The 15,438-nt window shown below is 34.6% G+C and overlaps 1 protein-coding gene across 1 annotated transcript; it reads right to left on the bottom strand.

Annotated features, from left to right (window-relative positions):
- Positions 1–1,807: 1,807 nt before the first annotated feature.
- LOC130815889 (nucleobase-ascorbate transporter 12) lies at positions 1,808–14,005 on the bottom strand. Its single transcript, XM_057682406.1, has 10 exons — positions 13,213–14,005; positions 12,644–12,741; positions 12,379–12,549; positions 10,362–10,462; positions 7,800–7,935; positions 7,642–7,692; positions 6,923–7,210; positions 4,607–4,841; positions 3,552–3,838; positions 1,808–2,507 (listed from the first exon to the last, which is right to left on the bottom strand). Exons 1-10 carry the CDS (start codon positions 13,733–13,735, stop codon positions 2,286–2,288), a joined length of 2,112 nt encoding a protein of 703 aa, XP_057538389.1. The 5' UTR covers positions 13,736–14,005; the 3' UTR covers positions 1,808–2,285.
- Positions 14,006–15,438: the final 1,433 nt, after the last annotated feature.

The raw sequence follows: 15,438 nt of genomic DNA, 5'->3' as shown, positions 1-15,438 counted from the left end.
CTAGATTTGTTAGTATTTTCTCTCTTTTTAAATTTTTCTCATTTCTCAATTGGTGATTATACTTCAGTTGTAACTCCATTGGAGTGTTCTTAAAGGCAATAAAGACATCTAGTCTAGACCATGGACGTAGCCCAATTAAGAATCAACCACATAAATCATTGTGTTGTGTTTGATAGCCTCTTTATTGTTTTGCATTGTTGTTCTTGATAGTGTTTGCATTGGTTCTATGTTGGGTCTCAAATGTTCAGCCCAATTCTTGATTCCGTAACCTTTGATGAAAATTTGAAACAAATAAACAAAAAAATATAAAAAGTCGCATAATAGGCAACTTTTGAAAATATCTCCTAAAGTAAGCACTTTTATCCCATAGCACAGGTTCGGGGTCATTTGTTGTTATTAACAGCGAACAAAGAAGCTTGGTCAAAAAAGTCAATGTCTTTGTTCGCTGTTACTAACAGCGAACAAAAATTTTGATTAAACTTCTTTGTTCGTTGTTATTAACAGCGAACAATTACAACTCTAATTTCACTTGCTTGTCCCAATTTTAATTGCTATTTTTTAGGTTATGTCAATTTTACAAGGCTAATTTATAGGCTTTTAATTATTAACTTGCCTATTTTATTTCCTAAAAGTTTGGGAAAATTGATAATCATGGGATTAAAGGTGATTTTATTCAATTATATAAGGTGCCTAATGTTATTTTAATTAAAACTTAAAATTAATTTTCCTATTTTATTTCCAAAAAAATTGAAAAAGTTGATAATAATGAATTATGGGTGATTTTATTCAATTATAAAAAGTTTATAACGTATCTTTTTAATAATTAAAAGCCTAAAAATTTTAAGTTTTTAATTGCTATGGTTTTTTTTTATTAAAACCTAAAATTAATTTCCCTATTTTATTTCCTAAAAAATTGGAAAAAAAAATTGGAAAATTTGATAATAATGGGATTAAAGGTGATTTTATTCAATCATAGAAGGTTGAAAATCGTAGCTTTTTAATAATTAAAATCCTAAAAATTTTAAATTTTAAATTTCTAATTATTTTAATTGAAAATCAAAAATTAACTTCTCTATTTTATTTCCTAAAAATTTGGGAAAGTTTATAATTATGGAATTAAAGGTGATTTTATTAAATCAAATAAAATCACTCTTAATCCCATGATTATCAATTTCCCCAAATTTTTTGGAAATAAAATAGGAAAGTTAATAATTAAAGCCTATAAATTAGCCTTGTCAAATTGATATGACCCAAAAAAATAGCAAGTGAAATTAGAGTTGTATTTGTTCGCTATTATTAACAGCGAACAAAGAAGCTTGGTCAAAATTTTTGTTCGTTGTTACTAACAGCGGACAAAGACCTTGATTTTTTTGACCAAGCTTCTTTGTTTGTTGTTAGCGAACAACCCCGAACCTGTGCTATGGGAAAAAAGTGCTTACTTTGGGAAATATTTTCAAAAGTTGCCTATTATGCGACTTTTTAATATGTTTTTTGCTTATTTGCTTCAAATTTTTACCTTCAATCTTAGATAATGAAAGCTCAATTTGTTCATTATATATTATAATTAAAGGATAAAGAAACTACTAACTCAATAATATAATACATGAATTACATTGATGATGGAGATAATATGAAAAGGAAAATAAGTAGTAGAGAATAACAAAGCTTAGAATGAAGTTGGAACAAAGTAATAGTTTAAGTTGCCTTAACTTTAATATAAGGAAATATATGCAAAACGAGCAGTAATAAAGAAAGAATGGTTGTATGAGCATAGGCATGCCTGTGCTGTGCTCGTACAAGCAGTAAATGATCAAAGCCACATGAACTTGGCAACAAATACAAATCAATATTCATGGTCTTATATATACTCAATGCAGCAAAAAAAGGAAGGAAAAAGTAAGTACAGCCTTGCAACACCAGATGCATATCTGGTGTTACATAAACGAATGATCCCGGAAATACAAATTTTGCATCCTTAGAATGAACATAACTCAAAAACTACATACATACAAAATCCTTGTACTTCTACTACATTCAATATTACATTACATTACAAGGTAAACGAACGGGCTTTTAGGATGTACATAGCTCACCTCTTCAGAGCCAAGAAACCGGAAAATCCATTTTCCAGAAATGCTGCGTCTTCGTATAGGCCAAAATGGGGCATTAAGTTTGAAACCTCTCGCAGCTATCGCTTTCCCGGTTTTTCTCCCACTTTTCTACTCAATCTTTAACCGTCTCTCCAATAACGATAAAAAATGTGGAAAAGATTTACATTTTACTCCTCAAAGACCGACCCATTTGACCCACCTGAAAGCTCGTCCTACTCTGAATGGCAAACCATAGTCTTTGATGACTGCTGGTTCTCTCCTGGCTGCCTCGGCTTTCGACCAGACATACACACCACGTTCTAGTCGACTTCCGGGTACAGTATTATCCAAGATTACGGCAACGAGGAACGCAATTACCATGTGAAATGAAAGTAGTGTGTTGAGAACATAATTAAGCTGCACAAAGATACCGAGTCATTAATCCATGATTTAAAACTCCTAAAATTAATCAATTGTTTACTGAAAGTCTGCAGCCAAGCACACGATACAGTTCAAGAAAAATAGCATATAAGCCCTCATAACAGCAATTTGCATTACCCATTTCAACTGAGGTTCTTTTTCATGACGGTAACCTATGTTACTTGGACTCGGGTACTGATGTCAGATATTGGTGCGTGTCCAAGTGTCTAACACGTCTAAATATCCAATTTTATGCTTAAAATGAAGTGTCTAAGTGTCATACCAATGTCTGAGCATCAAGGATCGGACACGGGTACGTAAAGCAAAATGAAGAGTCCGAGTAAAATAGACCGTAACAAACTACGGAATTGGTTGCCTAATCAGCAAATAATGATTGGCATGTGCCCATGTGCCATACAAATGTTCAAGAAACACGTCTTGTAGTGATCTTCAACAACTTGAATATTCACATGGAAATCAATTTTTAAAAAATACATAAATAACAAACAAGTTACCAACAACTTTCCATACCAATAGCCCAAAGGAGTTACAACCTTACCCTTGTTAGTGATAATAAAGAGGTTGTTTGTAATTGATGCTTGAAAGTAAACATCATTAGCAACCTCCCATTAATAAGAAGTGCACGTGATTTAATGAGCCATTTTAATACAGTCCACTATGATCCAAAACTAAAGAACTATGAATCTTTGGCTAGTGGCCACATTGAAATAAGGGTCGTTTACAAAGAACATTTAACACTATTTACATTCAAACTAACACCCTTGTGTCTAATAAGCTTTGGTCAACAATTTATCATTCAATTCCAAAGGATTTGGAATTGTTCAATAGAAAAGGATTTTTATGTAGATGTAAATCCAAGTGGTGTGATTTGACTTAATAATTTAACAATCACCCAATATGAGGTATTTGGTTAAAGATCCTTTTCAATATATACCAAACCCACTACCATTACGAGGAAATGAAATGCAATTGGATTCACAAAAAAACAAACACAAACTAAGATCAAAAGGGCATGCTTACCCCTCCAAAGTTGGTGTGGACAGGCCCGTGAGAGGCTACAATGTACGGAAGAAAATAACTTGGTACAGATGTGTTCGACTTTGGAGAGATACCGTATTGTTGGAAGTAAGCTGGTACAGAAAGAGAGAAAAAGAGGGAGAGTCCAACAATAATGATGTTTCTAGAACTTCCAGCTTCACTGTAACGTAGATTTGATAAGCCTAATGCGGTAAGCATCCCCCACATGAAGCAAAGGAGAGCAGCAACCATGACTTGAGGAATTGAAGCAATAAATCCTCCAACTTTACCTGTTTAAGTGGCAAGGGAAGAAACAATATAACAGTAGTCAGCAGGTAACTCAGGACTAGGGGTGTTCAACGGCCCGGACCTCCATTTTGAGCCCTTACCCGGTCTTTTTTTAGAAGGGTTTTGTAAGGATCCGGTTGAAAATCGGCCGGACCAAAAAAGGTTCTACTATGATTAAAATGAAGTGGGCTATAAAAGGGCTTAATAAGGGATGGAAATAGACCCTTTTAAATAGCATAATTGATAGATAATTTAATTATTATAAATGACAATGCCAATAGAGATTATTAACGTTTCTACAATTTAATCATTATAAATGATAGTTTAATTATTATAAATTAATCAATGGGGATTGTAATAATTTTGAGTAATAAATATAGGTCAGATTGGGCCGAGCCAGGCTTTGGGCCCATATAAAGCCTATATTAAGTTCAAAGAGACCTTATCCAATCCGGCCCATATTTACTTAAGCCCGGCCCAAACCTTATCCTGCCCATTAAACACCCCTACTCATGACTAAGGCCACATCAGTAGCTTTCTCGAGGAAAAGGTGATAGCATGAAGAAATGAAAAAAAACTAATTAATTTCTCATTGTCAATTATTATCAAGGTGTGGCAAATTAACTGATTAAATTCACTTTTTCCAGTTATTCTTGTCAGTGAACATTACATGAGGCTCTCGATTTTCAATAATAAAATATCCTTAAGCAAGGGATTTTCCATAATAATAATGCAAATAGTAAACTAAATCACAAAGCAACAAAACTGACCTATAAGAGATAAGATTATCAAAATACAAGCACCAAGCTCAACAGCTCTCCGGCTTCCCATTTTAGTCACTGCAATTGTATGCACATTTTCAGTGAGCGTTGTAAATCCAGTCCCGGTACCCCAAAGGCCAGCTAAAACGCTGCAAATTCCTTCCAGGCCAATCCCTCGACTAAGAACACCTCGTGTTGGAGGTCTGGAAGCCACCAATAAGGATGACGCATGGTACGAGCCAACCTATACAAATATAAGATAAAGAATGAGTTGACGAACCTGATGACTTTTCTCACTTTGCACTCATTAACGATTAAAAATATGCAATAAGACACGATGGCCAATGCAAAAACGCAGTGTGCCACTTTCATTCTCTGTTGCTCATTTTGCACTCATTTCTGGTACCAACCCAGGTAATAAAGGATGGTTGCATTGGGTTGGTAACCAGCGTAAAACTTTCATAAATTCATAATTAACAGCCGACAGCCCGACCCCATTTTTAAGGCTTTTAGGCCAAAAGTGTATTTTGCAGCTTTCCTAAACTACAAATCATATTTTACCGTTCTTTTTTCTTTCTTTCTCTTAGATTTTGAAAAATAAGCATCGTTGTCTAAAATGATTACCACAGAAAGATCCTCGTAGCAATTCATGAATCCTGCTTGTTTTACAATTTAATTAGGCCGTGTAACACAAATTTCCGTATTCTACCAATATTTTTACTCCAGAATGTTTTCTACCTTTTAGGTTTAAACATTGTCATTGGTCATACCATAAGCCAAGCAATGAAATCTACAAGGACTTCTATAAGCATGCAATGCTATCGGTCTGGATATGAACTCAATTTAAAGAAAGCTGCGAATTTGTCAACCGAAAAACCAATATAATAGATCTAAAACAAGATAAAGAACGCATAATAACAAATGCATTTGCAATTGCTTTAATAGGATCCTCTAAGAAAAGTGGGTTGACAATGTATCTTATATTCTTATTATATTGGATTAGGCCCCAAATGGGCAATAGGGTCAAGCTAATGTTCCCGGGATTTTGTTGGGAAGAATTTGATGGAACTAGAATCTCTCACCTTAAGTACACAATGGGCAACACATACAGAGGCGCAGAAACTGTGCCTCTAGCATATGAGCACAGAAGGAACTGGAAAAAAAAAATACAAATTGTTGTAGAAGACGGTCTCTCTTGAGAGATGCATTAGATATATGGGTTAATAGCCCAATTAATACAAATTAAAGAGAAAATAAGAATGTAAACTTCTTGTTTTGAGGTCGTCTCTTGAGAGATGGTCTCTCATAAGAGTAGCTAAAAAAAATGGAGCTCTATTGTGCCCGAAGCAAGAGTCGCATAACTTTGAGATTTTGAGGATCCTAGGATGCATAGGCAAGTCTTTACAACTAAGTCTACCACAGACTCTTTGTAAGACAATTCAGGCCTATAGAAATAGAATTATCCTTCAAATTCTAAAAAAAGAAACACGGCAGTGTGCGGCTGATTCACTGTCATCTTCTACACCATGAGCAGCTACTGCACGCCCACCTGTGATAATGACGCCCCCAAACCCAGTCCAATTTATTAGCCAATTCAGGCTACCCCCCAATTATCCTAATAACCAAGTCTAATGGACCAAAAAATCTGTATGCAATTGAACCAGTGTTCAGCAATAACACCATTTCAACAACATTAGATTATCAAATACCATTAAATGGCTCTCACCTAAGTTCCTAGCCTCCCACCTAGATGGGGAAAATCCGGCACAGCAAAAAAGGCTTCACAATTTAAACATTGTGTTTTTACACACGTGCCATTAACCAATTATCAAGCGGTTCCCACCTAGGGTTTTGGATGGTCGGATATACTTAACGCCGTGATTACAAAAACCATCTACAACTTTACATAAATAAGAAGCACCATGATTAAATGAGCCATTTTACAATATTCCATAAAAATCCGAAACTAAAAAATTGAATCTTTTGCTCCATTAGAATGGCACTTATTCGGATGGGCGAAATGGAAAGAAAGGAAGGAGAGGGAATTGCATTTCCCTCATTTAGATAATGAGGGGGAAATTGAAGGAAGAAATTGGAAGGAGGAACTCCTTTACATTAAACAAAACAAATCCTTCCAATATTGAACAGATTTGAAAGGAAAACACATCAATTCTCCCTTCCCTTCCTTTCCTTCCCCTTCCATCTAAAAATGTAAACCGAACATAGCATTAGCTTTTTCAATTCAGCCAACAAAATTTTGAGAATCTAGAAAAGATACGGGAAAACCACACAGCTCTTCAGATTCAAAGAGATTAAAGAACTTACAGAATCCACTGACGCAATAATGGACACAAAGCACATGACAAGAGCCATTTTCCAGCTGAATACAGGTGTACCCCATTGCAACGGATAAGGAAATCTGAACCATGGAGCCATGCTTAATGCATGAGAAGAATCAACACGGCATTGCTTCATCCTTGCAATATGTTTTTTACAGTGCTCAGATATAATATTCGATGTAGGTACATTCGGATCACAACCTTTGTAGTTGTAAGCCCCAGCTGCAGTTAGAAGAAACGCAATACCCCATGTGATTGCCAGACCCAACGGGACCTGAAAATGACATATCGGTTAACGAAAAAATTCTAGTACACTTTCCTCTATTATATGTAGTAATTCAAACAGTTTCTCAACTTTCAGTATGTTGAAGTAATTTTGACAATTTGTCACATGATCACCCCATGGACCCACTTGTGTGGACACATCTATGGGGCACCCGTGGGCTCGGGCCCACAAACCCACGAGTAATAAGCGTTGACTTGCATACAACACATGATGAGTTTCCCTCTTACCCAAAACCATATGGTATTAGGAGGATTACTCACCAAGCATTGTATGCAACTCCACAACTCAATATTTTAGCTGTGTGGGATCTTCCTCACATGTGAAGTATTTCCAACAATACCAAGCAGAGGAATCTTTATTTTGAATTTTCAACGTATAAACAGAAAAGTGATTATGTTAAGAACAGAAGCAAAACATACCGCATAAATTAGAAATACACGGTGACCAAGAATAGATATTTTCCTCAAGTACTGCAAAAAAAAGATGAATATTATTAATTTTGTACTTGGTCGAAACTGAACTAACTCTATAAATGAACATAATAAATTACAAGCTGAGCAAACAATTCGTTGCTTACTAGAGAGAAGATTATCACAAGCAATATCTGCACAGCACCAATTTCAAGACAGCTACCAACTTGTGGAAAGCCATAACTATAAAAAGAAAGGCCCACAGCAGCAATAGTTGGGGCCACAACAACTGGATTGATAATCCTATAAGAGGAAGCAGAATTAGTCATGGCTAACATTCAATTGAACACTAGCAACACAAAATAAAAACATCGTGAAACAAAGTCTAACATAGCAAACGAAGAGACAGCCATAGCATGAACGATCACATATAACCTTAAGCAAATGAGAATGCAAAAAATAACTATGCCCGTACTACAATATACACCCAAAGACCAAAGATCAAAAGTCTTACTCCTATTGTGGGACTACAATACACATTAATTTTAGCACAAAACAGACATGAACCAACATATTAGTACTTAACAGTAACCTCCTACAGAAATGAATGCAAAGACACTCTGAAATATAACACCATTCGAGGGGGCGATGCAAAGGATGAAACTACTGATAATATGCTTCCTTTCAGCATCTTGTACATGGAAAGATAGAATGGGACGGTTCTGTCTCTGACCTAAAAGTACGCTGAAGAATATAGACCAAGTTTTTAAGACAGATATTAGAATGTGTTAGGTGAGTGTAGGACATACCGAAATAAAAGAAAGTGTGGGAGGTTTGATATTACTGACTTTGAAATTCAAACAAAGATGCAAGAAATGGGGCTTAAAATATGCAAGCACAATGAAAATGATCTTAAAAGACAAGTAGTAAGACAAATTACAATGAAATTAATATATGTTAGATAATCATGAGAAAATGTCACCCATTTATAGGGCCAAAGATTTATAATACATTGATTTCGGCTTATATAGACTATTTTAAAAAGGCTCATAAAATCATGTGCACTTGATTTTTCTACCAAGATCAATCGAAACAAGCTCCTTGTTATAACTTAGGGTAAGGTTCGACACCTCTAAACCTCGTCTAAGTGGAAGCCGCTTAATGGCATTGAAAAAAATGAAATGTTAGATAATCATGACTATACTGAATAAATTAACAAAAAGAAACAGCCTCAGTAAGTTCTCTTAAAAAGCTCATTACAAAACTTGAAGTCTCTATAATATTGTAGACTATAGTATTGAGTTGAAAACCTTATAAGAAAGGTACACATCATTAAGGCTCCACTCAAAGCATAGTGCAAAATTTTGGTAACGGCCACAATCGTGGTAATGGAACAGTCAGCGGTAACAAAAATGATACGGTTATCATAACGCTAAATATTGGCCGAAAGCATGAGATATCCCTTGAAACAGTTTAAAGTGTCATTTTGTTTACACCTTTACAACGCGAGAAACATCAATTCGTTTTTTTTTTATATAAAATTTACTACGTTAGCAATGCAATGCGATGCGTTCTTGTTTTTACACTATGATTTAAAATGACGGATAAACTTAAGATTGATGATGAATCGAGGGGTGAAGAACGTTATGGAAGACCTGCCCTGCAAATGAATCAAGCTGAGTAGCATTTCAAATTATTCGAGCTATGTTGCTAAGCTTGATAAGGGTTTCAAGCTTCAACGATTCAAACTCGTCGAACTGCTTATTTGAACGTTGTTCTTTCAAATTTTTCGAGGCTTTAAGCTTGCTCACGCTTGCTTGCTTGCTCGCAAGTAAAGCTCAATTGCACATGCATAATCAAACGAACCTCAAACGAACAAAATTTGTTATTTTGATTTTCTAGCTTTGTCATATGTTTTTGGAACTCCTCAAAGGATTGCATTTTTTCCTTACGCAGGCTTTTATTGATTTAATCTTATAAAAGAATTCATGAGTGAGAAAATTAAGATCAGATTTTCACGAACACTAACAGGTTGAACAAGAGTGTTCCGATTCGGCTCATTTCGACGGTTGCCCACAGAATCAAGATCTCTCTGGCAAAACTTTTCTTAGATTCAACCACTTGGAAACCGAGAAGACAGATTAATAGTGCAATAGAACAAAAGGCTACATCGTATCATATTGGAAGAGTTGTACGAGGTTTCACATCTATCGAACCACTACTCACATAGTAAAGGTGCAAAAAACTGTGTTTTAACCGGTGCAAGGGATGTCTAATGGTTTTGGCCGATATTTAGTAGCATAACAATCGATATCTAGCAATCCCAACCAAAACCGTATACTTCCACCGAGAGATCGTCTCATAATTATATCCCGATGATTTATGCTGAAAATAGGTTCAGTAAAGAATGCAACAAATGAAACCAGCTAATCAAATCAACATACAAGACCAAATGATTGTCCAGTAACCACGTTTCAACACATATCCAATTGAAGATATCAAATGACTGATGACACACCAGGCTTTCTCATGAAAGTGAAGTGAGCATCCTTCAATCTCCCAAACAGTAGTCAATGCAACAAACATAAAGGAGATGGGGCTAGAAACCAGAACGGGGAGTTCATCAATCCAACAGTTGCTATGATAAACTAAAAAGATGCACATTGATCGCAAGCAGCCAACAAGACACTGGACACCATAAGGCCTTATTCATGATCACAGAATCATACCTGACTAACAATGACATCAGTCCACTGTAGCCTAGGAAAGCTTGGAATGCAGATGCTATTATAATGGCCCCTTGGAGCTCCTTCATTATATGCTTGAAATTCTGCAAAGGGTACATACAGAAGAATCCAGCTTGAAAGTTATTTGCCATATGTAGTATCAATGACAAAAACAACTATTTCCAGGAAATAATCAAGAGCATCAAATTCCTAATCTAATTGTAAGCAAGTAAACCCCCAATCAACCGTACAGCCATAGTCACCTGCTTAGGTGATCATGCAGAATACCATGAATCGAAAGTGGATGATGAAACCCAGAAGACTTAAAGTAGGCCCGTTTGGTTGATGGTAATAAAGTAATGGGAATGAAATGTTATAATGGCAATAGTAATGAAGGAATGGATATGAGAATTGGTAATGAAGATTCTTTTGTTTGGTGTGCATGACTAAAGAATGGTAATGGTAATGACTCTTAGTTTCATTATTGTACATTTGTATCTAAAAGCATTATTGTATCTAAATTATTCTATCTAATGATTCTTTTTTTAATAATAATATTTTTTTTGGATAATTACATACATTACCTTTTTTTTCTTCATTATTTTTTTTCTTTAGCTCGAAACAACATTACCTTATTTTATTACCACAGTAATACTTCATTACCATTACAGCCTAATACCAGGTTGTTTGATGGTAATAAAAATGGCCCTTTTTGGTAATTTCATTACCTTATTTTATTACCATTCATTACCATTGAAGGCATCCAAACAACCAAATTTTTTATTACTTAATTTTATTACCATTACCGCCCTCTAATACCATGTACCAAACGGGTCGTAAAAGATACAATACATAAGAATAGGAAAATTGGAGCAAATTAGAAGACCCAAATATCTACAGGAAGCAAGTTAGAGAGTCCAATGCCAAACAAAAACAACGACATCCAAACTTGAACATGATCAAAGACATTGGTCTACGTTATGCAAAAAAGAGTGCCGCCATAACTTGCCAATTGCTGTTATACAATCGTGTGCATGGTAATAGTCCACTAATCTTGTTTAATGAATCTGCACTTATGAGACACCATTACATCAGGATACACATTTAAAATCAAAACTACACATTCAGCCATTACAAAACGATGATAGACTCTGGTCAAAAGTCTAGGTAATAGTCCCTCAAAGCATTAAGGCAACACAGTGATACGACATAAAAGCATTATCACAATAATTGGACCAAGGAGAAAGGACCGTGTATGAACTAAAAGAAACAATTTCATTAAGTAATTAGATACACATGTAGGCATAGAGTAGATCGACAAGTGTTATGTGATTCGCCAATCTTATTGCGAATCGCAAATCGAAAACATGAACCAATCGGTTTAGGAATATATTAAGGTCATTTTGCACGAATCCTGAATTCAAAAAACGAATCAGCCATCGAATTATATTACCCTGAGATAGATGCAGATTGTTGACATGAAGTTGATGACTAAAATGATTTTGTAGTAAGCGTAAGCATAATTGTTAATATACTAAGTTTCAAAAACGTACAATATTACAACTAAAATATGGTCATATGACTCGATTAATGTTTGTATGAATTTCTTATAGTGACGGAACTTTAAATTATCAAATCAAATTTAATCATGCAAACAAAACTATTAAGACATATATGGTCAACTCTCACCTATTTATCGGCTAAACAGCAATTTTTCTCAATTTTTAGTTTTATACTTATAATATGAGCAATATCTAACTTTTACATAGTGAGAGGCCCCTCAGATTGAAAGTAGATTAACAACCCTTCGAAGTGAACATAAGAATTAGCACAGCCAAAGTCCCAAACATCAAGATGTACCCAAATTATTGTCAAATGAGCTTGAAAAAAGCTCAAACTAATGCCAATGATCATAGCAGGGAAAAATAAACCACACCATAGAGAACCTATGATTTACAAGAACAGCTTGAACTTTTCATTTATTTGAAAATAAATAGAATTGCAGAAGTAACAAACATACATTTCCATGCAGCTTTTGGAACTCGGTTGAATTGATTATGGCAAGTGCAGGAGCTAGATATACAAATGAAGGCCCTTGTATTAAGGGCAATCTAGTCCCGAAAAACGTATGCAAGAGCGTCGTTACCCCAGACATGAAGAGCACCGTCGACACTACGTTGGCTGTATCTTCCTACATTCACTAAATCAAATTAGAACAACACAACAAAAATCAAAAATCAAGTTTAAATTTGACACATTTTGACATGATTTCGGGTTATACTTACATAAGAACCACCCATTGCCGGTACAATTACTAGAGGTATCAGAATTATTGAACCCAAAATGGAAACATAATGTTGGAGACCATAAAAACCGATGGGCACTGCAAAATTCAATCAACCAAAAAGTAATTTCCCTATCAATATACTTGCATAAAGATCACAACTTTCTAAAAAAAACACCATTACAAAACTCAACAACCAAAAATAGATTCATCATTATCAAAATTTTCAACAAATTTTAGTATACCAACTAAATTGCCACATGATTTAATGAATTTACATATGCTAAATGCCACATTTTTCTTAATTCAATACAAGATTAAATATCCAAACAATTAAAGAATTCCCCATCAAAAAGAAAACTAAACTAATGATTGGCTAATCTACTCACACATTATAAAAATGTGTATTATGATTGTTTTGGGCTATTTTTAGGTCGCAATTAGAGGTGTTTAAGAACCCGACTTTAAAATGATTTATATAATATAAAAATTAACATGGACACAAGACCTTATGACCCGATTTAACAACTCTAGTCGCAATAATAAATTCAAAGCACCAAAAGAACTCACCAATCCCAGGAGCATCTCTAAGCTCATACTTCATATGAGACTGTCTTTCAACAAACCCATCATCCCCCCAATTCTGAACCGGCGGCACCACCTCGACCGCTTCCTCATTCCTTCCCTGCTCTCTCCGGGCAGGCACCTCGTTTCGGTGTGCCTGCCCATTTGCAATCGGTGTGGGCCCTTTCACCGAACCCCCACCAGCACCATCAGAGTCTCTTCTCTTCTTCACTGGTGTCTCCTTTTCCCCACCCGCCGCCGGAACACCCGCCCTCGGAGGAGGTGGTGGAGGCCCATTTGCTGTTGGTATGGGCCTTGCACGGCCCATTTCAAGATCAATGGCGGAATCTGAGCTCCTTTGCTTGGGAACAGACGCAATTGGACCAGAATCAGTAGCATTACTCTCACCAGAGAATTTGGGTCGGAACCCAGTTCGCTTAGCCCAAGAAGATGGCGGCATTGGCTTGGATTCCGGCAACGGTGGATTTTGTCCGGGTTTGGGCTTGTTATTCGGGTCAGAACTCGCCATTTTCAGTGTGTACTCTTAAGTGGGTGTAATCTAAAGCTACAAAGTCATACTGAAAAAACCCAAGTAAAATAAATCAAAACAAAGAAGATAGATCTGCTTAATTTGGTTTAAAAATGGAGATCTAGACAGAAGAGAAAATATAGGTGAAGAGTGGAAAGTAAGAGAAAAAAAGAGGCGATTAATTGAATAAATCTAGAGAAAGGAAGAGTGTCAGGATGCAGCTGTAGTGTGTAAAAGACAGAAGTGATAAGTCTTGGCTCTTGCTTAGTTTTTCTTACTTGTACAAAGTAAATTTAGTACTATTGTGTATGTCTAGTGTACTGTATTTTTTGGGTCGACTTCGGTTTCACGATATTTCTTACATTTGAATAATTTTCTTTTTATATTTAATTTTATTTTGGTCATTTCAACTCATGTATAAGAAATAATATAGTTATATATGATTTTATTTTATTCCTTTTAAAATTCATTTCTTTCGTTTCTAATTTCTTTCTATTTGAAATATTTTACTATAAAGAGAAAGAAATTTTATTATTATTTTTGAGACATATTTAGAAGATAAAATATATACATGTGAGATCTCGTGAAATTCGTCTTAATGTATATTTTTTATAATTTTTTATTATGCGTATTTAGAGATATTGAGGTTTAAAATTTGTTTTGAAAATTGTGCAAATAGTAAACAAGAAGAAGAAAAAAAACACGGAGGAGTAGTTTTTTTAAGATGTAATTTTATAATTAAAATAAAATATTTTATATATAAAAATATACATTGAATTACATACAAAAAAAAATGTAACAAATATTGGGTAATGAAAAAGTAAAATATTAAAAATCTATCGCATCTTAAGAAAATAGTGAGAATATTTAAATTTTATGGATAAGGGTAAAAGTAGAAAAAATATATAAATAAAAATTTAAAAAAATAATAAGACTACTACTCAATATAGAATTGTACTAAAAGTTAAAATGACATGAAAATTGTTAGAATCTTTGGGAGAGTAAGAATAAAGTTTATTGTCAGTGCTACTAATTAATGTAAGTGTTGAATAGAAGTATAGTTTAGGTTAAAGTTTGGAGCAGTATTAATTGGTTTTGCTTAATGCTGATTGCTGACCTTGTGTTCTACGTTGTTTTGAAAAACTTGATATTTTTAAGTATTAATAGGAATAATATTGATGGATGAGAGAATGAGAGCATCAAGCATGTATTAATTTTTCCAAGTGAAATTATTCTCGTTTTTATTTTTAATGTCCTATCATCATCATCATATTCAGTGTATTCCACCCATAAAAATACTATGATCAGGATCTGGGAGGGAAGCTGCAACCCATACCTGTGAAGAAGGATGCGGTCAAAGAGTTTACCGGCTGGAGATTGATCCACAGAATAACAGGTCCCGAAACGAAGAAGGGTTAGTGAAACATAACTTGTCAGCTTGTATATTACTATAGAAACTTGACCCTTAAATATAATAAAGTGGAAATAAATAAAATACACATAGATAAATAAAATAACTAGATAAAAACGAGTACAAGAATGATATGTACTATATTCTTCCCTAAATAGATTATCATGTAGTAGAGAAAAGGAATATTTAATTTATTGATCATTTAGATTTACATTGTGTTTGGCTAAAGAGAAATAATAGTAAAAGGAAAGGAAGGGATAAAATTCAAAATGACAAAGGATTCCCTTGTTTA

The sequence above is a fragment of the Amaranthus tricolor genome, chromosome 1, assembly GCF_026212465.1.
Source record: "Amaranthus tricolor cultivar Red isolate AtriRed21 chromosome 1, ASM2621246v1, whole genome shotgun sequence".
NCBI lineage: Eukaryota > Viridiplantae > Streptophyta > Magnoliopsida > Caryophyllales > Amaranthaceae > Amaranthus > Amaranthus tricolor.
Note: the sequence above shows the minus strand (reverse complement) of the source record. Positions and strands in the feature narration are given on the sequence as shown.

What these genes read in the sequence shown, in the direction of transcription:
- LOC130815889 (XM_057682406.1), bottom strand. Translation starts at nt 13,735, where the DNA reads ATGGCGAGTTCTGACCCGAATAACAAGCCCAAACCCGGACAAAATCCA. An exon ending in TCCAAAAGCTGCATGGAAAT is followed by an intron (nt 10,463 to 12,378) that starts GTATGTTTGTTA and finishes TACCCTTTGCAG; the next exon opens with AATTTCAAGCATATAATGAA. An exon ending in GTGTATTTCTAATTTATGCG is followed by an intron (nt 7,211 to 7,641) that starts GTATGTTTTGCT and finishes TGTCATTTTCAG; the next exon opens with GTCCCGTTGGGTCTGGCAAT.